The sequence below is a fragment of the Balaenoptera physalus genome, assembly GCF_965194825.1.
Source record: "Balaenoptera physalus genome assembly, chromosome: 15".
NCBI lineage: Eukaryota > Metazoa > Chordata > Mammalia > Artiodactyla > Balaenopteridae > Balaenoptera > Balaenoptera physalus.
The window spans coordinates 77345262-77367960 of record NC_138894.1 but is presented as its reverse complement, the minus strand read 5'-3'; the positions used below and the strand labels follow the sequence as shown (position 1 = coordinate 77367960).

The window sequence follows — 22699 nt, the reverse complement described above, 5'->3', positions numbered from 1 at the left end:
TGTTTTTGTTCTTTTTTGATTGGTTTGTTAAACCATTTTGAGTGGGCATTCTTCCTTGCTATCTAAATCACCTAGACTGAAGACCAAGGGCAGAATAGGGCCCAGGAGTAGCAGACACAGGCAAACAGATGCAGCTCAGCGCGAGAAGATTGCCCTAAAAGGGCTGTTCCTCATGAAATGGGCTGCCTTCAGTGGTGGTATGTTTCCCACAACTGGAAGGACCCAAATAAGACTGTTAAATACAGCCAGTATGGAGATGGCCGATTGTCTCAAAGGAGTTTGGACAGCTAACGACCATTAAGGCCCCTTTCCGCCTGACGGAAGGTTTGGAAATGCTTGAGCTCTTCTCTGAGCTCCATCACCGGCATCTTCCTCCCCGCCGCTCCCCCCCACATTTCCATGCCAATCCCCAGCTCCCAGTGACCACTGGAGGTCCTGGCGGGAGGGGAGCAGAACCAACAGGGGCAAGGGCAACTCCCCAGGTCAGTCCTGCAGCCCAGCGGGCTTTGTGTTGGCTGTAGAGGGACAGCACCTGAAGTCTGGACCACCCACGTCGTTTGCAAAGCCTGGAATGCAATCTCCCCTTTGCCTTTTGAAACCCCACTCCCTGTCTCTTTCCAGGTTACCTCATTTCTCAGAAGCTCCAGTTTTGCTGAGTCTGGAAGAATCTGCGAATTGCCCTGGAAACTCATGACCTCACTGGAAAGACCAAGGTGTCCCATTGGCCGAGGGAGACTGGGGGGCGCCTTTCTTGTCCCCCACTATGCTGGGCATCCCCCCCCTCACTCCAGAACACCTTACTTCATGAAGTCTGGAGATTTGGCCATCGCGTGTTCAAACTCTGAGAAAGACAGCACGTTGTCATTGTCCAGATCTGACTCATTCAGGACCTGGACGGGGTGCAGACGGAGCCAGAGAGCAGAGAGTCAGAAAGGGAGATGGGGGCGCAGGCGTGGGGGGCGGGCACCACATGCTGAGTGCTACCATAAGCCAAGCTCTCGCTGGGTGCTTAGCATCCCTGGAGTCCCCTGGGAGGCAGGTGCTCTGTCCCTGCCCCAGACACGGACACGGAGGTGCAGAGAGAGGAGGTCATGTGCATGGCTGCCTGGGACCTCGTGGGCTGGTCTCATCGTGGGAAGAGTCCCCTTGGTGCCTCCAAGACAAACTTGGCAGTGAGAACGGGTGCGGGGTGACGGACAGGGTGACATCCCCCACCCGCTCTTGTCACCCAGTCACAGGCAGGGGCTCTGCACTGCAAGGGGCTCAGTCAGGGTGGGGAGGCAGCGATGAGTCCTCATGGTTTTATCTGCTCCTAGTTCCCATCCAGACCAAAACGTTCTCATGGTCTTAGGACAAATGGGTCCATGGTTGTCTTCATGTCCTGCCAGACTTTGGACTGTCACTCTAGGACATCTGGGCGTTGTGCTGGAATAATGTAGGGGAGGGGATGTCGTGACGTGTGCATCTGAGGCCGACCTGCTGTTGGCCCACCTGCCTGCAGTGGCTGCAGTGTTGCTGGGAGGGCCCCTTGGGGTGGGCTGCTGACCTGGAGACCCAGGACGGGAGTCACGATCCTGGGGGAAGGACAGAAAATTGGGAGCAGTTGCTTCCCGTGAGCACCCATCCCTCAGTGCCCCTCACCCTGCCTGCCATCAAGAGGCTTCAGGTGGTAGCGGGGCCCACGCCGGCCACCGTCCCGCAGCCCAGGGCACACCCGTGGAAACTGGTTAGGAGGCTAACCAGCAGGTCCTCTGACACGTCGTCGCTGTTGAGCAGTCGGAGGATGATCCTCTGCAGGTCCTCCTCGTCGATGAGGCCGTTCTCGTTAAAATCTGCAAAGAGGAGGCGGGGCCTGAGAGGAAGGGTGAGAGGAAGGGGGCTTCCTCGGCCTCCAAGAGTCCTGGGGCCATGGCAACAGCCAGGACCTACAGACTCCCACCAGCCCCTGGGAGGCCCTGCAGAGCCCAACTATACCAGGTGGGCCTAGAACCTGGGACTCAGGGGGACCTGGGCAGGCCTAAGGGGTGGGGCTCAGCAACGGCAGGGCAGGCTGCAGGCAAAGGTGGTGCTTAATAATAATAATAATAATAATAGGCATTGATTGGGTCTGTATTACCTGCTCAGACTTTTCCTGAGCTCTTCACCTGTTTTAACTCACTGAATCTTCACAATTAACTTTTTATGAGTCTCACTTTACCAAAGGGAAACTGAGGCACAGAGGGTTTTATGGTTTGTCCACACAGCCAGGAAGTGGAAGGGCTGGCATTCAGACCTGGCTAGGCTGGTGCCCGGGTCCCACATCTACCACCATGCTGTGGAAATCCCAACCCTGGAACTTACAGGTCAGTATATCTTTTGGTGGCTAGGAGTTGGGCAGCAAGGAGGAGCAGGAAGCAGCCTGGCTTTGGAGCCAGAGGACCTGGGCACAAGTCCCTGCTCCTGTCACCCTGCATCAGGCACAGAGATGCACCAGGCTGGGTCCTGCCGACGAGGAGCTCCCAGGCTGGGCTGGGGTGCAGGGGAGACTGTCAGGTACCCGAGTGGCTTGGCTCCAGGAAGAGAGGAACAGGCATCCCAAGGACCCCAAGCGTTTCCAGATGGGCGCGTTCTTGTCTGGTTGGGGTTGGGGGTGTGAATGCCTCTTCTTGGAAGAAGAGGCAACAGAGAAGGACTAAATGGCTTGGGACTGCAGAGATGGCAATTGGAGGAGGTGTCAGGGTCAGGGTCACTGGGGACAGTGGCAGAGAAGGAACAACGCCAGGTGATTAGTTAGTTTTGAGGGGAGTGGAGGCTTGGGAGAAGGTCAGGGGTTGTCTGGAAGGTGAGCCAAACCGCAAAGGGCCTTGAATGCCAGGATGAGACAATTGTACTGACATTCTTGACAGCCCTCCCCTGGGACACCCAACACAGTCCCTGAACCACTCATCAGCCATGTAGTAAATGCAGTCAACTTAGGCAGGTACAATAATTACCACCATGACAAACAGAGGTGCCAGGTTATGGTCTAAGTGCTTTGTATTTCACTGCATTTAATTCTCATAACACAGGTGCAGAAACTGAGACACACAGAGATTAAATAACCATGTTTACTTCCTTAATCTCATTTCAGCCTATTACCTCATCAATACGCTGATGAATCCCAAATTTGTGTCTCCAGCCTGGGCTTCTCCCTGAACTCCAGGCTCATATATCCACCTGCGTTCCTGCCCTCTCTACCTGGAGGACTAACAGTTCTCTTAAACTCAACCTGTCCAAACCCAACTCCTGACACGCCCCCCTCTGCCCTGCCCCCTAACCTGCAGCACTCAGAGCTGCCCCTTGGCGAATGGGTAACTCTACCCTTCCAGTCTCTTGGCCAATCAGGTTGGAGTCATCCTTGACTGTCTTCTCCCCTCCCAGCTCTAGAGTAAACCCAGCCTGAGGTCTTCTCCTCACTGCACTGCCTCCACCCTGGTCCAGCCACCATCACAGCTCTCTAAGACCCCGTAGCAGCCTCCTAACCAGTTTCCCTGTTCTCAGTCTGCCCCCTTCAGTCTCTTCTCCACTCAGCAGCCAGAGTGGTTCTGTTCATCCTTCACAGCCTCCCATCTCAGCCAGAGGACAGCTGGTCCCGACAGTGATCCCCGAGGTCCACCCTGCCCTCACTCTGCCTCTTTGCCACTCCTCCATCGGGCCAGGCACGCTCCTGCCTCAGGACCTTTGCACTGTGGTTCCCCCTCCCTGGAACACACTCACCCCAGAGTTCCTTTGGGTCTTTATTCAAATGCCAGCTTTCCCCCAGGGCACTGCTCAGAACCTGTCTAAAATTACACTTCCTGTCCCTTTCCCTGCTTCATTTTCTCCCAACACCGAAGACTACCTAACACACTATATGTTTCACTTGTCAGCTCGTTTATTTCCCTCCACCAGAACATAAATTCCACGAGGGCAGAAAGTTTTATCTTTTGGTCACTACTGTATTCCTGGCTCCTAGAATAGTGCCTGGAACAGAGCAGGTGCTCAATGAATATTTGTTGAGTGAGTGAATGAATGAACCACCCAAGGTCACACATTGGTAAGCAATGGAAACAAGAGGAAACCCAGAAAGTCTGACTCTATGGTCAGTCTATGCTCTCAATCACTCATAACTCTAAAATGTCCAATTTTTAGCTGGGCCCAGAGTGGAGGAGTGCATTTGCTGATGTCATGGGATCCTTCTGTGGTAGAGCCAAGACTTTTGTCTCTGTTTCTCAAGGAAGAGTATGGGTGTGGAAGGTACAGCTAAGCCCCTAACCCTTTAAGCAGGTGGCTCTCCCCTGGCTGAATGTTGATCGGCCACAGGGACCGGAGGCTAAGGCCCGAGATGTTCATCTGAGCTCTCCCTGCACAGTTCTGCTATGACACGCCATGGGTAATGGATCAGATCCGGTGGGGGGCGGTGCAGAGGGGCCAGCACTGGATTGGAGGGAGTGGGTCCCCGCAGTGACATTGCACTGCTGATGAGAAGCTCTGCAGCCTCTCCCTGAGCCCCCGCATTGTCCCCAGGAGTCCTGCTGGCCCAGCTCCCATATGCAGAGACTGCAGCAAAGCGACATGGCTTTGGTCCCAAGCCATCTGAAAACAGAATAATTTGCTGGAGTAAAATGTAGTCCTGGACAGTTCCCCTTCTCTGGTGGTGCAAGGGCAGAACAGCCTGGGAAAGGGCTGGGGGCAGGGAGCTCTAGGCTACCGGCCAGCCCATGTGGCCTCAGCAGCTTCATGACCTGCGTCTGGCCCCTCTGGGGAGAGGGGGGTCTTCTTCTTGCTGTTTCCCAGCAACGAGGGAGATTAGAGAGCTGGTGGGCTCAGCCTTCATGTCCCCCCAAAAGCCTCTGACCATCGTCATCCCAATCTCTCTGTCATGTTATTCCTTGCAATTTACAAAGTACTTTCACAAAAATTAGCTCATTTGATTGAGTGAGGCAAGGCAGGCTTTCACCACTATTCCCACAGGAACTGAGGTTGCCTCTTCGCCTCTCCCAGCCACTAACATCCCTGTGTCAGATCCTGGGAGGGTGTGGGAAGATCCGCTGCTGGTGCTCTGGCACCTGCCTGAGGGTAATTCACAACTGGTGGAAGCTGTGCTGACCCGAGCAGGAAAGCAGTGCTGGGATGCTGGTCTCTGACAGGTAGAAAGTCTCCCCAGAGGTGCTGAGAGAGGGGGATTGATCAGTTGGAGGCCAGGAGGGTCCCTCAAAGCAGAAACTGGAGCCCAGTAGGTATGTCCTGGTAGGTGTGGCTGGCCTGCTGGACTTGACCGAGAGCCATTCACCCCTTCCTTCTTCCTAACAGAATTGCAATTCTTGTTTACGATGACACCATGTCCAGCTTAAAATACTCAACCTTCCAGTCTCCTTTGTGGCTATGCGTGACCATGTAACACAGTTCTGGCCAATGAAGTTATGGCCAAAGTTGCTGGGTGGAGCTTCCAAGAAAGTTTGTTAAAGAAGAGTAGACTTCATCTGTGCCTTTGAACGTCCATTTTGTCCTTATCCCCTCTCGCGTCCCTTTTTCTTCCTGCCTGGAATGACGAGATGCCTGTAGGCACAGAAAATATCTTGTGACTCTGAGGACAACAGTCTCATTAAAGATGGGAGATTAGGAGGCTTGAAGGAGCCAGGCCCTTGGTTGCTTCCTGGAGCCATTACCTCAGCTCTGGACTACCTGAATCCAGGATTTTCTTTTTTTTTTAAACAGGGATGTTCTTACACATAACTAAGTGCAATCCTAACTGATACAGTAGGTCAGAACCATAGTTCTCAAACTCTGCTGCATCTTACAATCACCCAGGGAGGACTTCCCTGGTGGTGCAGTGGTTAAGAATCTGCCTGCCAATGCAGGGGACACGGGTTCAAGCCCCGGTCCGGGAAGATCCCACATGCCGCGGAGCAATGAAGCCTGTGCGCCACAACTACTGAGCCTGCGCTCTAGAGACCGCGAGCCACAATTACTGAGCCCATGCGCCGCAACTACTGAAGCCTGTGTGCCTAGAGCCCGTGCTCTGCAACAAGAGAAGCCACCGCGATGAGAAGCGCGTGCACAGCAATGAAGAGTAGCCCCTGCTCGCCGCAACTAGAGAAAGCCTGCGTGCAGCAACAAAGACCCAACACAGCCAGAAGGAAATAAATAAATAAATAAATTTATATATATAAAAAAAAGAATCACCCAGAGAGTTTTAGAAAAGCCCACCAACCAGGGCATACCCAGCACCGTTACATCAAATCTCTGCAGCTGTGACCCAAGCAACCACAGGTCTTAAAAACTCCAGGGGTAATCCCGGTGTACAGCCATGTTGGAGAATAAGTGGGTTAGAGCCATGCTTCTGAAACTTTACGGTGCAGAGGAACCACCTGGGGGTCTTGTTAAAAGGCAGATTCTGATTCAGTAAGTGGAAGGTGAGGCCCGAAATTCTGCATTTCTAGCAAGCTCTCTGGCAACGTTGATGCTGCTGGTACATAGGCCACACTTGGCGTAATGAGGGGTTAGAACACTGAGTTAGGTCTTCAGACTTTGGCTAAGAACGATCATCAAGCCCATCACCAACACCATCCTCTCCTTTCTTCCTCCTTCTCCTTACCCTTCTTTTTGTTCCTCCTCTTCTTCCTTCACTGCTACCACTACCACCTCAATTTATAGCGCAGCCATCATGGGCCAGGCACCAGGCTCAGGGATTCACACATCCCATCTCTAAGCTTGCTGACAGCTCTGCGAGGTAACAAATCTTCTGAGCCCGAAGAGAATTCAGATTTGCCTGAGTCTAGCTGATGAAGCCTTGGAGTTTATGAGTCCCTAGGCAGCTATTTGCACTGCTGATTTGCATGAAGGCTCTGTGCTTTTTGTTTTTGTACTTGAGCTCAAGGAGGAAGGAAACTGCCCGAGGGGGCCCTGGAGAGACGGCGGGGAGGAAGATACAAGGACAGTGTGGGGGACAGGGAGTGTCTGCTCCTCGATGTGACCTGAGGACCCTGTCTGACTTCTCAGGAGGAAGGGCATTCTCCCCATCCCTGAGCTGAACACAACTGAGCTCCTGAGTCTTGAACAGCAAGAGAACCTGCCATTCTTCTAGTTCCCTGAAGGTTTGGGTGTTTTTGTTTGTTTAGCTCTAGAAACCACGGAAAGACAGCTTTGGCAGACATCTTTTGGAACATCTGCCCAGCCTACTCTTTACCATTTCTCAGCAGCATCTCCACCCCCAGTGGTTGGCCTCTGGAGCCATGTTTATTTATGTGACTCTGCTTCTTCTTGGTTGTGGATTATTGGACAAGGTTGGTCCCCTCACCTAGGGGCAGCTGGATCCCTGCTTTGGCTGAGCCAATCAGCATCTCTTGAGAAAACAGAAGTGAGAAACAGAGATGCTTGTGGCTGGTCAGTCACGGTGAAGCCTGAAGGCCACGTGGAGGCCAGGGTAGTCACCTTTGGCCCATAGGCATAAAAATCAGATCAGCAGAAAGAGAAGGCGCACAGAGAGAAGCAGAGATGAGAGGCCAGGCAGCAATAGAGAGAAAAGGAGAAAGTAGCTACCTCGCTTCCTGACGACTTTCCAGCTGCATCCTAGGCTCTCAGGAGGCCTGCTTCACTTCTACCACGGGTTCCACACTGCTTATAGTGAACAAGCTCTAGTGCCCTCCTCCCCCCATGATCTGCACCTCTTGGCGTTCACGCTTTTGTATAATCCACATACCCCTCTTGTGTGGGTGGGCACTTACTTCTAAGCAATGGAATTTGGCAACAGAGATGTCATTTCCTGATCACAATATGTTATATTGCCAGCAGACTGGCTCCAGAGACGCCCTAGCTGTCTTTCAAGAAGCAAGTGGCCATGTTGGAAGGCCCATGTGACGAGGAGCACAGGTCACCCTCTGGAAACTGAGGGCAGCCTCCAGCCAACAGCCAGAGAGAAACCAGGGCTCTAACTTCTGTAGACACAAGGAAATGAATTCTGCCAACAACTGGAGTGAGCTTGTAAGTAGATTCATTCCCCGTCAAGCATTCTCTAGGCGAGCACGCAGGCCAGCCAAAGCCTTGACTGCAGGCTTGTGAAACGCTAAGGCGAGGACCTGACTAAGTTGTGTCCAGACTCTTAACCCCCAGAAACTGTGAGATTATAGATATGTGTCATCTAAAGCCACTAAGTTTGTGGTAACTTATTACACAGCGATGGAAAACTAATGTACTGCTGCTCTTCATCTGTTGCCTTTAAAAAAAATTTATTTTATTTAATTAATTAATTTATTTTTGGCTCTGTTGGGTCTTTGTTGCTGCACGTGGGCTTTCTCTAGTTGCGGCGAGCAGGGGCTACTCTTCATTGCGGTGCACAGGCTTCTCATTGCGGTGGCTTCTCTTGTTGTGGAGCACAGGTTCTAGGCACGTGGGCTTCAGTAGTTGCGGCTCGCAGGCTCTAGAGCGCAGGCCCAGTAGTTGTGGCGCACGGGCTTAGTTGCTCCACAGCATGTGGGATCTTCCCGGACCAGGGCTCGAACCCGTATCCCCTGCATTGGCAGGCAGATTCTTATCCACTGCGCCACCAAGGAAGACCCCGTCTGATGCCTTTTACACAGGTAAATTCCTGTTACTTACAACCTGAAGAGAGCACGTAGCCTGGGCCAGCATTTTCCACCCAGAAGAGCTGCTCCATCCAGAAGAGTACTGACAGAAGACAGAAGAGGCTAGAGATAGCGCAGCATGTGCTCTGCGGTGGAAGGCCTGACAGAGGGTAGCACAGCTCGTGAACCAGAGCTCCTTGAATACCTTGGAAACTCCCTGGGGACTCCCAGAAATACTTGGGGTAAAGAAGGAGGAAGACTAGTGGATGGGGGTGGGGACTACTAAGCCAACTGAATTTGGGTATGTGATTTCACTGGTACTTACCCTGCTTGATGTTCATTGTAAATGTGTGTCATCAGATTTAGGACATTTGGGGCCATTATTTCTTCAGATATCTTTTCTGCCCTGTTCATTCTCTCCTCTCCTTCTGAGACCCCAGTTAAATATATGTTAGAACTTCCTGTTGTCCAGCATGTCCCTCAGGCTCTGTTCCTTTTTACTCTTCATATTTTTTTCTCTGTGTTCTTCAGACTGTATTATATTTCTATTCATCTCTATCTTCAGGTTTACTGACTCTTTCCTCTGTCATCTTGATTCTCCTGCTAAGCCCATCCAGCGGATTTTTATTTCAGATATTTTATTTTTGAATTCTGTATTTTCCACTTGATTTTTTCTTATAGTTTCTATTTTTCTGCTGAGAATTCCTATCTTTCCATTCATCAGGAGCATATTTTCTCTTACATCACTGGGCATGATTATAATAACTGTTCGAAGATACTTATCAGCTAATTCCAACATCTGGGATGTTGGAATCAGTCCCCATTCTTGAGAATGCATCACTAAAAAAAAATTTAATATATTGAATAATTTTGTATTGTGTCTTAGTCATTATAAATGCTTTATGTGGAAACTCTGGATTCTGTTATATTCTTCCAAAGAGTGCTGAATTTTTGATTCTACTGGGTAACTGATTGGACTTAAACTGCAAACCCTGTCACACAGGGACCTTGTTAAAATGCAGTGGCAGCTCAAATCTCCATTCCGTTCTTTTATCCTTACCTGAGTTGCTTTGAGTCTGCCCTGGTATATGTGGTTTAGAGGTCAGAATGAGATTTGTTCATAGTTTTTACACAAAATTTGGCTCTCTTCCTCTGAATGTCTTTCATGGACTCTCCCCTCTTTTCACTTTTGAGGGGAAAAGTGCCCCAAACTCTCTATTCTTCAAGTCAGAGAGAGATCAGGGTTTCTATCAGTCCATGATGCCACTTACTGAAGCTCACCTTCAGGCTAAACAAGTAAAAAACTAAAAGGGGGAGAACCATTCAGTACCATTTCCTTTTTTCAAGTGTCAACTCTCTGCTTCTGGTAGCTTTCTAGTGTCATCAGGTAGTTGATATTTATATTTTGTTTAGAGTTTATAGTAGCTATCTGCAGAAGTGACAGTAAGATAGGAGCTTACTCAGCTATTCTCAGCAGGGAAACCTGTGATTTCATTTGAGTTTACTGAATACTAAGCTTGAGAACATATCAGATACAAAAATATCATTAAGCCCTTTTTACAGATGGGAACACTGAGCCCTCATAGGTCCATCTGGTTTAAAAGTCCTCCACCCCATTTTATCCAACTCCACTTGGGTGAGGCAGGAATAAGATGGTGTCCACCATGTGGAGACAGAGGGGGAGCTGACAGAAAAAGAAGGTAGGTGAGATGCCAAACTATGCAAACCTAAATGTACAAGTCCTTTGGGCCAAGGATTTGTCATGATGAGCTTGAAGCCTTGCATGCGGTCTGTTTGAAGGCTTTGTTTCTTTCCTTTTGGTCCCTTTTGAGAATTGCAGGGATCCCGGATGTGCTAAGTGTTCGTGAGGAAGGGTTTGTGAAACTGCTGAAGAGCAGAACTTTAGCAGAGCCTGTGGCTCCCAGACAAGATCAGAAACAGAAAATGTCATAGGACCTCAGAGATGATCTCAACCTCCTCATTTTTAAGATGAGGAAACTGAGGCCCTAAAAAGTAAAATGATTTGTCCAAGATTTCTTAGCTATTTAGTGGCTGAACTAGTTTCAGTGTTTAATTCTCTTAACTTCTTCAAAATAAACATAACTCCTTCATACCCATATATAGTCCTCTCTTTCTCTCTCTCTCTCTCTGGCCTGCCCACACTACGGTCATGAAATATCAACACCAATGACTCCATTTGCCTCTGATGGCTTGGAGGGGAAGTCATCAATCCATGAGAGTAGTACTCCTCAACCATTAAAAAAAATCTACAGCACTTGAGAAGCATAGTACCCATAAATACTCAAGTAAACCCCAACTAACATCATCACAACAATGCATTGACGTCAATGGATTCCAGTTGCGGTATTTATTCTATAGCAATTGTCCCACCACTCAATCCCCACAGCACCCACCATAAATGCAGAAGGCGTACTCGATCTTCAAGCTGGGGCAGGCCTGCTCGCTAAACACGGATGCCATGCCCAGCACATCCTCGAAGGAGAACACATTGTTGTGGGAGAACACTCTGCAGATTCGGTCTCTGAAAGGGTTGACCTGTGGGTGGGGAGGAGGAGAAAGAGGAAGGAGGCTTATCAATGTCAGGTTCATGCCTCCCTGGGTCTTGTTAATCTATCAGAAGCACAGTGTCCTGGGTTTGAGAAGAAAACAACAACAACAACCTAAATATTGGAGTAGATGTTGGGTCAATAAGCCAGGACCGCGGACACGATGGAGGGTACCTGGGCTGAAGGACCACGCTTAACATCACTCTCCCCACTGTCACCTCCTCCTGCATGTACCTTCCACAGGCTCATTTTTTGGTTGTTATTCTTTTTTATGCTTATTAATTTTGTATGTACAATTTGGGAAATACCCCCCCAAAGTATTAAAAATGGGATAAAAATTGTTTATAATTCACTCTCCAGAGTTACCTACTATCAACATATTGATGTAGAAGTCAGACAGACCCAGGTTTCAGTCCTGGCTATTTACTAGTGATTATTTTACATAATCTCCAGAGCCTAAGATTTCTCACCTACAAGATAGGGTGGGATAATACTATACCTACTTAATAGGTTTGTTGTGAGGATTAAATAGGATAGGTTTAAAATTGCACAATGACTAATAAATAACACTCAACAGATGGTAGCTGTAAGTTGTTATATAACGTCTACAGATATTATAATTTGCACAGCAATTTTCATTTTTAAACCAACTAGTTCTCAAATTCGAGTCCCAAATGAGTAAGGGTCATGTGAGTTTAGAAACTCTAATTCCCCTAAACTGGGCCTGGCCAGGGTCATTCATGAGGGGGCCCTTCTGAGCTGGTACCACAAGGTTCTAAGCAAAAACACCCCAGCCACTTCTCAACCTGTTCAGAGGCAGCTCACTAAGGCCACCTTGCTACTCTCCATCCAGCCCCCAGGAATGGGCAGGTGGGGTGGGCTGTGGGTTAGAAGGGATGGGCAGATCTAATGAGAGTTAAAGTCACAGAACACGCTTGGAAATATTTAAAAGTAGCAGGTCCGTCTTTGGCAACCTCCTCCTCCTGCTTTCTGTGTCTCTAATCCACCCCCACCTGCTAAGATTCCTTGGCCCACAATTGCTCAGGGGCCCAGCCCGTGCCTGCTCTAAACTCACCCTGCCTGCTGGAAGGCCTTACCAGACCCCAGCTCTGTTCTGGTGTTCCGAAATGACCCCTGATCCCTCCCTTCTCACCAACCAAAATTCCTTTTCCTTAGATGCATCTCAGCTAAGGAAGTTATTTGATTCTGCGAATTCACACAGCAGTTCCTCAGTATTCCAAATTTTTAGTTAGTTCAAACAAATCTTTAGTTGATTTTTCTAGTCCCCTTTCACTGACAAGGTATTTCTTCAAGGCTGCAGGCTTCATGCAAAAGGATTAGTTCCACTGCACACACGGCCCTGTCATCTCCCTCACTAAACCCCATCCCCAGCCTCTCTGGGCCCCTGTCCTTGTCTATCACTCCTTAGGGCTGCCCTAGCTTCAGCCAACGCTTCGTTCTCTGGTTTTGATGTCTCCATTTTGCAGTCATGAAAATTTCTCTTTCATTTCTTTTGAACTCAGCTACAATGTTAAAATCTATGGTTTAATTTTATTTGGTATTCTTATATATTTGAGAAGGGAGAGAGGACATTCTGAATCACCTCATGTGGCTGTGTAGTTCTCAAACCTTAGTGAGCATACAAGTTATCTGAGGTCCTTCTTAAAAACATGAATTGTAACTCCCACCCTCAGAGATCCTGATTTAGAAGGTCTGGGGTGTAGCCCAGCGTTATGGATTGAATTGTGGCTCCCCCCAAATTTATATGTTGAAGTCCTGATCCCCAGTACCTCAGAATGTGACCTCATTTGGAAATAGGGTCGTTGTAGATGTGATTAGTTAAGATAAGGGTATATGAAGTAGGGTGGGCCCCGCATCCAATATGAATGGTGTCCTTATAAAAGGGGAAAGTTAGATACAGAGACATGCACTCAGGGAGAACACCACGTGAAGATGAAGGCAGAGATCGGGGTGACACCTGTACAAGCCAAGGAATGCCAAAGATTGCCAGAAAACTACCAGAAACTAGGAGAGAGGCATGGAAAATATTCTTCCTCACAGCCCTCAGAAGGAACCAACCCTGCAGACACCTTGATCTCAGGCTTCCAGCCTCCAGAACTGTGAGACAGTAAATTTCTGTTGTTTAATCTACATAGTTGTGATACTTTGTTATGGCAGCCTTAGTAAACCAGTACACCTAGGAATCTTCACTGTAGATAAGATTCTCAGGTGACAGGATTAATCCCATATATATCTATATATACACATATATGTTTGAGGAGTGGCCAGGGTCCAGGAGAATCCAGGCTGCCCCGTTAGATCTTCCAGACCAGCTCCTATCTCCTCCATCTTTTAACCTCCACCTCCCCTAGAAAAGCTTGGTTTGCCTGCTTCAGATGAATCCTGCTAAGGGCAGTCTTCTGTGATGTGTTCCACCTAGCTAAGTGCCTTTACAGATTACTTTGCCAAATTTTATCTAAATTAACGCTCGCAAATGGATAGGTGGCTTAACAAGATTCCTGCAAGGAAACCACAATTGAAGATAACGCTCATAATGCAAATGCAAGTGAACAAGAAAATGTCAGGGCAGATTCCTCTCCTACTTAAAATGTGAGTTCTTCTCTATGAGGTCGAAACAATGACAATTCAATCAGACATAATGAGAAGTCCCAGCTCCAGTTCTCTTTTCCTGCACTCAGACAGGTGCAAGGCAGGTCAACAAGCTCACTGCCTAAGCGTCTATCCAACCACTGAACGAGATACCAATCTTCCCTTCCCTCGGGGCGGCCCCACTACTTGGCTTTGCTGGGAGTGATGGGGGAGGGGAGAATAATTACCGGGAAATCAATTCACTCCCCCTTAGACCCATATCATGTGACTGTTATCCACCTGCACACACACACACACACACACCCCTTGTTTCACAGAGATTGGGAAGCCAGCTGTTGGTGTGGAACCTGCTGGTAGCAAGAACAGTACATTCTGTTGGAAGATGCAGAGAAAATCCTGCTGAAGGTGTACAGAAATATGCGTTAGAGCAAAATTCACACTGTGGAAAATTTGCTAAATAGTTGAAGAAAAGTACAGCTGTTTCTAACATGGTTTCCCTAGATTCTGTTTCAATAATGAAACACATGAAGAACCACATTTCTGTGAGTCACTAAAGGAAAGAGGCAATGTGGACTGAACAGTACATTACTTCCTTAATAAAGACACCATTTATGGATTTATGGGAAAATTTGTCTGAGTGTAATCACTGATGGAGTGGCTGCTTCCTGATGAAAATGGATTCTGGGTAAGGGTGCAAGGAAGTTGATACATGTGTAACTACTCCCTGCAGCATTTCCTTCAGGCTACTGTAGTCAAGAACTTAGATGCAGAAGTACACGAGTGCTGTAGGATGCATTGATGTGATTGGGTTTTTTTTTAAAGAGTTTAAAATATAGTAAAACTTATAAAATGATTTGTAATCAGAACGAAAGTGACTATGAAAATCTTTCGAACCACACGGAGGTTTGCTGCTTATCTATTGGCAGAGCACTTAAAATAGCCATCAAACATAAAGAGGATTTATTCTTGTGCAAAAAGACAAGAGTTCTAAATTTGCTGAGCTTTTTATGATGACAAGTGGCTGTTGACAGTTTGCTACTTCAGAGATATCCACCAAAATATGAATTCAAATTCTTCTGATTCTTCAAGGTAAAGGTGACTTATTTTAACAGTGAGTGAGAAAGTATTTGCTTTTCCAAAGAAACTCATGTTTTGGAGAGAATGTTTTGAAAATGAGATTTTTGTTGCTGAAAACATGTGATCTCACCTATAAAGATGCTTCTATCTGCATACTTGAAAAATATTAGAAACAGATTTTTCTGATCTGTTTGAAAATGGTCCAAATGAAGAGTGGATTTTGAGTCCATTTGTTAAAAATATAAAAACGCAATGCTTTCCAATTATCTTGTAAGAGCCGCTGACTAATGTAATGGAAGATGGACATCTGCTAGCTTAACTTCAATCAAAAGCCTTTAATTGGTGGATGGGATTGAAAATAAGCACCATAATTTAATATAGCAAGTGATATATCTCTTCTCTCTGGATCAACTACAACAGCCATTGAAAACAAACTCAGCTAGACCAGATCTCTAAACGGCTCTATCTCAAAGGGTTAAAGCAAGATTTCACAGAGAAATGAAGCATATCCAATCATATTGCTTTCCCTGACACTGTTGTTATTAATTATAAGCAAACAATAAAATTGTGAAAGGAGGAAATTTTGTTATATAAAATAAAGGAGGGGCTTCCCTGGTGGCGCAGTGGTTGAGAGTCTGCCTGCCAATGCAGGGGACACGGGTTCGAGCCCTGGTCTGGGAAGATCCCACATGCCGCGGAGCAACTAGGCCCGTGAGCCACAACTACTGAGCCTGCGCGTCTGGAGCCTGTGCTCCGCAACAAGAGAGGCCGCGGTAGTGTGAGGCCCGCGCACCGCGATGAAGAGTGGCCCCCGCTTGCCGCAACTAGAGAAAGCCCTCGCACAGAAACGAAGACCCAACACAGCCAAAAATAAATATAAAAATAAATAAATAAATTAACTTAAAAAAAAAAAAAGTAGTTCATGCTTAAAAAAAAAAAAAAAAGGAGAATTTATGTAAAAAATATTTTATGTAATCTTTAATTTTAACTTTTTATTTTGCACGTTTATTTCATAACATATTAGTATTGCAGTAAAGGTGTAGAGTTTATAAGTGAATATGTGCATATTATGGGTGTATGCTCCATGTTTTTTTATTGCTGGGAATGCGTGATCAAAAATGTCTGGAGGTTTCTGATCTAGACTAACCCCCTCATGTCACAGATGTGGAAATGAGGACCTGGGTGGGGGGCTGACTTGCCCAAGGTCATTCAGCAAGCGAGTGGGAGAGCCAGCCCAGGACCCAGGTCTTCTGAACCTGCCTGGTACTGTTCCCACCTCAGTGCCTTGTGCCACATAACTATCAAAAGAGAAAGGTGGTGATGAGGCCAAGCATATGACCTGAAAAACCTTTTTTGACAAGAAGTGCAAAAATGGAGCCCAGATTGAAGTCAAAGAAGTGGCCCCTGGCCTCTGAGAGCTCTAGGGTGACAGGAGCAAACGCTGAAGGAGGGAGAAACCCAGAGGGGAAGGGGAAGGCAGCATGGGGCCATCAGGCTGGGGAGTGGTGTAGGAACCAGAGTGAGGAGCAGGGCAGGTATTGGCTGCAGGGCTAGGGCCAGAGCTGTGTCCGGGCCCTGGAGGCTGGAGTGACTGGTATAGTTCTCTGTGAGGCCCGGCGGGCACCTGCCAGGAGAGTGTCCCAAGCCTGTCTCTGGTCCAACAACGGCAAGCTCCCTCCCCCCAGGTTTCCTGCCGCTCGCTTCCCAGAGGGAGATCCCAAGGCGCAGACTGCCCCTGTGACCAGGTGTCCCTGGCACACATGCAGCTCCCTGCAGAGGGCTGCTGATGGTGTTGCAGGGAGAGTTTCTAAGGGCCCAGGGGAGGTTGCCTCTGCGCCTCTCCCATCTCTCCACCCAGAGCCAAGTGCCAGCTCAGCCGGAGTCCTCCGGTTCAGCCCAGCCACCAACAGATAGAAGAACAGCTGGAAAGAGGCAGGAACGGGAGCGAGGCTCATTAAAGAGCACAGTTCCAGTTTACAGTGTTCCAGAGTTTTGTTGCTATTACTTTAATCATCTGAAATCTGAACCAATAAAATTTGGGACCCATCCAGAGAGTTATATAGTCTGCATAAAATTTCACACTCATTTAGAAGTCTTCAATCCTCCAGAGGAAGACAATGACAACTGACAAACTAACGCTTCCGTTTCAAGAATAACATATACACCCTAGCGTGAAGGTGTTCTGAACAAGGGAATATAAACATGTCAGTACAGAAATTTATACAGGTAACGGCAGTGCAATCCCCATCCAGGCATGACAAAACTAAAGAAGGCGAAAATAAACCCCGAATGCTGGGGATATTTTTGGAAACACAAACTACAGTTTGTAAATAAAAAGATTTCAGTCCCTGCCAAAAAAACTAAGTTTTTTCAAAAAGGTCTTCTCAAAGTTATTGAACGAGAGATTTGATCTGAAGATGAAAGTCAGAGGGAAAATATTTGGACTTAGCTTAAACACATCTCCTCACCATTTCTCCAGCAAGTGCATCGTCAAAAAGAGCTCTTCACAGTTGCTGGAAAAAATTCACACAAAAGTATGCTAGCGACGTCATTTGTAGTTTAATTTTTTAAGTAGTTTAATTTTTAAGATCTCATTTTTTTAAAAAGGGATCAAACAGTATTTATTATTTCATTTAATATTTCTCACTGCTAATTAAACTTTCTTAATTTTTAGTGTTTGGTTTTTTGAATAATGCTTTACTTTTTGCTCATTTTGTCTGCTACCAACTCTTTTAAAAATGATATGATTCATGTTCATATTTTTAAAATTTTAAACAGATGTAAAGCATCTGTCGAGGAAATGAGTGGATGAAGGTATCTGTACATGAGGCCAGCCCCTCCTAGGTCTTGAGCAGAGACCTTTAGGTTACTGGAGCAGACTCTCACTGGGAGAAGTCCTGCCTGAAAGAACCCTCATAGTTGTGAAAAATTGGATGAGCAGACCCCGTGTCCTGGAAGAAGGGTGTAACAAAATCCTTGTAGCGCCTTTAAAAACTTCCCCCAGATATGTCATATTTTTGGATTAGAAGGCTCAACATCATTAAGATGTTGCTTCTTCCCAAATTTACCTGCAGAGTTAATGGGGTTCTAGTTAAAGTCTTCCAGCTGATGTTTTTGTGGAAATTGACAAGCTGATTCTAAACTTTGTATGGAAATACAAAGGGTCAAGAACAGCCAAGACAATCCTAAAGAAGAGGAACAAAGGCTGAAGTACTTATACTACTAGATATCAAGACCTTGCTAAAGCTTTCGTAATCAATACAGTGTGGTACTGGTGCAAAGACAGACCAATGGCCTAATAGAAATTCCAGAAACAGACCCATATGTACATGGCTGCCTGATGTATGACAAAGATCACATTGCAGTGGAATAGGGGAAAGGAGAGTTTTTTCAATAAGCGGTGTTGGGTTTAGTGTGTATCCATACAGGGAAGAAAGGAATCTTGATTCCTATGTCACACCATATGCAAAAATCAATCCCAAGATTGATCACAGATCCAAAGTGGAAAACCAATAATAGAACTTTTAGATGAAAGCATAGGACAATACCTTTATAACCTTGAGGCAAAGATATCTTAACAATACACAAAAAGCCCTAATTATGAGAGAAAAATTTCATAAATTGGAATGTATTTAAATTGAGAATTTATGTTGTTCAAAAGACATCATTATGAGAGTCAAAAGGCAAGCCACAACAATCAATATGTACTTCAACAGGTGAAAGGATAACAAACACTGGCACATCCATACAACGGAATACTTCTCAGCAGTAAGTAGATTCATGCAACAATGTGGATGATTCTTACATGTATTTTGCCAAGTAAAAGAAGTCAGGTCCAAGACTACCTATTGTATGAGCCCATTTGTATCACATTCTGGAAAATGCAAAACTAGAAGGGTGGAAAGCAGCTGGGTGGTTGCCAACAGCTGGGGGAGGGGGACAGAGTTAATTACAAAGAAGCCTCTCAAGGAAATGTTTAGGGTGATGGAACTGTTCTGTACCGTGGAGCTGTGATGACAGATCCACACCTCTATGAATTTGTTTAAACCCATAGAACCGTACACCATAATGAGTGACGTTTACTGGATGCAAATTAAAAAATTAAAAATTTAAAAAACCCAGTGAACCCAGGATGAAATGCAGACCATGACAAATAAAAGTAACTATATACAAATATATGACAAAACCTCCCTGAAAGGAATTGGGAAGGAGGAACTGACCAAGTAACACGGTGTTTCGTCTGGATACTGTAAGTCTAAAAACAACAAGAACCATAAACCAACACTGTACTCTAGTTGGCAAATTTGTTTCTCACAGGGGTATGGGCTAGCAATTCTGAAGTCACATGGATAGTGAGGTTGAACAAATAGGTAAATAAATAACAGATTATAGGAGCCAAGTTTCTTATTGTCACACTAAAAAAGTTACAAATAAGCAAGAGAGGGAGTGCTAGATTAGTCAGAGACGTCAGTAGGAACTCATGGGTATCTAGATAGATGGATAGAAGGATAGATATAGAAATAAATATTGGTGTTTAGCATACATGGGTTACTATATACACATATATTTTCTAGCTCTGTGCACTAAGTGACTTTACAGGGGTGAAACCTGGAAACATCACCTTAACTAAGTGATGAAAGTTAACATCACTGGTAATTGATTGTATTGATATTATGTGTCCCCTGATATGATGTGATGAGAAGGGTACTTCACTTCTGTGGCATTGGTTGCATAAATCCATAACCCCAGACTAAGCAAGAGAACACATCTGAAAGACACAAATTGAGGGTGGTTCTACAAAAATACCTGGCCAGTACTCTCCAAAAAAGTCATGAAAGACAAGACGGAGGAACTGCCACAGATCAGAAGAGACTAAGGAGACAGAAAGACTAAATGTAATGTAGGATCCTGGAGTGGATACTGGAGCAGATAAAAGATAAATGTAGGAAAACTGGTGAAATCTGACTAAAGTTTGTAACTTAGTAGTGTTCCACCAATTTTAATTTGTTATTAGTTTTTTTTAATTAATTAATTTATATATATATATATTTTTTGGCTGTGTTGGGTCTTCGTTTCTGTGTGAGGGCTTTCTCTAGTTGCGGCAAGCAGGGGCCACTCTTCATCGCGGTGCGCGGGCCTCTCACCATCGCGGCCTCTCTTGTTGCGGAGCACAGGCTCCAGACGCGCAGGCTCAGTAGTTGTGGCTCACGGCCTAGTTACTCCGCGGCATGTGGGATCTTCCCAGACCAGGGCTCGAACCCGTGTCCCCTGCATTGGCAGGCAGATTCTCAACCACTGCGCCACCAGGGAAGCCCCTATTATTAGTTTTGATAAGTGTCCCATGGTTACATAAGAAAGGTATAAAGTATTTGCCTTAATAAATCTTGAAAGCAAGCCTTGAAAGGATTAAACTCATTTCAAATAACAAGACTGCATCCAGGAACAAAACTCGATAACATTTAAATGGATACAACATTAAACACCTAACAATATGAAATTTACAATGTTCAGATTCCAATAAAAAATCACTGGTCATGCAAAAAAGTAGAAAAATAAGATCTACAACCTGTAGAAAAAAATCAATGGATAAAAACAGACCCAGAAATGACACTAATGATAGAATAGGCAGGTGCAAATATTAAAACAACAATCATAAATATGCTACATATATTCCAGAAGGTAGAGGAAATCATGATGAGGTAAAACGATAAATCCATAGATTCAAGAAGCTCAACAGAACCCAAGCAGAAGAAACTTGAAGAAAACCACACCACAACACAGTGTAATCAAATTGCCAAAAACCGGCAATAAAGAGAAATATATTGGGGGGTGGTGTGGGAGGACACATACATATAGAGGAACAAAGATAAAAATGACTCAGTCTTCCCTGGTGGCACAGTGGTTAAGAATCCGCCTGTCAATGCAGGGGACACGGGTTCAAGCCCTGGTCCGGGAAGATCCCACATGCCGCGGAGCAACAAAGCCCGTGCACCACAACTACTGAAGCCCGTTGTGCCACAACTACTGAGCCCACGCGCCTAGAGTCGTGCTCCGCAACAAGAGAAGCCACCACAATGAGAAGCCCATGCACCACAACAAAGAGTAGCCCCCACTAGCTGCAACTAGAGAAAGCCCCTGTGCAGCAACAAAGAGCCAACGCAGCCAAAAAAAAAAAAAAAAAAAAAAAGACTCTAGATTTGTTGTCAGAAACTAAGCAAGTCAAAAGACATGGAGTGATACTCTCAGAGAGAAAGAAAAAAGGCTCTCATCCAATTATTCTATACCCAGCAAAAATATCTTTCAAACCTAAAGGCAAAGGACTTTCTTCTTCCCCCAGACAAACAAAAGCTTAGAGAATTCATCAGCAGAAGACCAGAGCTCCAAAAAATATTAAAAGAAGTCCTTCAGGGAGACGAAAATACCAGAAGAAACTTGGATCTACACGAAGGAATGAAGAACACCAAAAGTGATAAATATCTAAGTAAATATAAAAGATCTTTTTTCTCATTTTAAACTCTTTTCAAAGAGACAAATCCACTTACATAGCTGGAAGTTTCAACATCCCTCTGTCAGTAATTGATAGAACAATAGACAAAAAAATCATTAAGAATATAAAAGACTTGAAAAGACTATCAACCAACTTGACTTACTTGACATTTGATAGAACACTTCACCCAGCACAGTAGTACACACATTTATTTCAAATGCACTTGGAACATTTACCAAGATAGACCATATTCTGGATCTTACAGCAAGTCTCGATAAAGTTAAGAGGATTTAAATCACACAAAATATGCTCTGACCACAACAACATTAAATTAGAAATCAATATCAATAAATTAGAAAATCAATAAATCAATAAATTAGAAAGATATCTTGGAAACACTCAAAGTCAAAGAGATCACAAGGGAAATTAGAAAATAATTTGAACTAAATAAAAATGAAAACACAACCTATCAAAATTTGTGGTATTCAGTGAAAGCAGTGTGTACAGGAAAATGAACAGCATTAAGTGCTTCTAGTAAAAAAGAAAGGACTTAAATGTTTATTAAAAAAAAAAAAAAAGGCCCTTATCCAATGGTGGGAGTTGGTCACTGGGGGAAAAGAGGGAGGGTCAGGAATTCCAGGTCTATCATCTGGTGGATGATGGAGCCCGTTGTAATCCTGTGCTACCTGGGAAGTGGCTGCCCCTTAGGAAATGGATGAGCTTGTCACCTGGAGCAGTGGCTTGGAAGCCACAGGTGGATGGAGCTTCTGGGCTGAACTGGAAGGCTTCTCTTCCTTCAACCCTGTTGCCCAGGAGGAATTCCTAGTTCTGGGTCTGAACCGAGTCACCCTTCAGCACTAGAGTAGCTCTACCAGAAGGTGGCAGTATTGAGTTGGAGTCATGCAGTCAGTTCTCAAACCCAACGTGAGTGAGCACCTACTGTGTGCAAGGTGTTGAGTCAGGCTGTGACTATCTCACAGGCAGGTGGCAGGATGGATATTACCATTACGTTTTACAAAGAGAGGACACTAAAGCCCAGAGAAGGAGGACTCACGCTCCTAAGTCAGTGCTTTGTCTACAGTACTACTCTTAACTGCACTGGGTATGCAATTTTTTTCCAAGAAAAGTTCTCAAAATCGCGTTCTTGCACATGCAGAGCAGGCAGGGTATGAGGCATTACCCTGAGTCCCATGCCCATGCCAGTTGGCAGTTGCTCAGAGGACAAACCAGCGGAACTGAAGGATGTGGCTTCCTCAGCTAGGGATGAGACACAGGCTCGTGGCCTGAATTTTAAGCCATTGTAGCAAATGCACAAGTGAGTTACTGTGTGCCAGGTACTGACCCAGGTCCTGGGGCCCCCAAAATGCTGGAGACGCCACCTCTGTCTTCCACGGGAC

At 45.9% G+C, this 22699-nt stretch overlaps 1 protein-coding gene across 1 annotated transcript in view; it reads right to left on the bottom strand.

The window, feature by feature from the left end:
- Positions 1-22699, bottom strand: part of CIB4 (calcium and integrin binding family member 4) — a 47545-nt gene that overhangs the window by 845 nt on the left and 24001 nt on the right. The window contains exons 4-6 of the mRNA XM_082428036.1: positions 10976-11117; positions 1723-1832; positions 802-890 (exon numbers count right to left, since the gene is read on the bottom strand). Of these exons, the coding sequence (XP_082284162.1) occupies positions 802-890; positions 1723-1832; positions 10976-11117 (341 nt within the window). The remainder of the gene's footprint in view (positions 1-801; positions 891-1722; positions 1833-10975; positions 11118-22699) is intronic.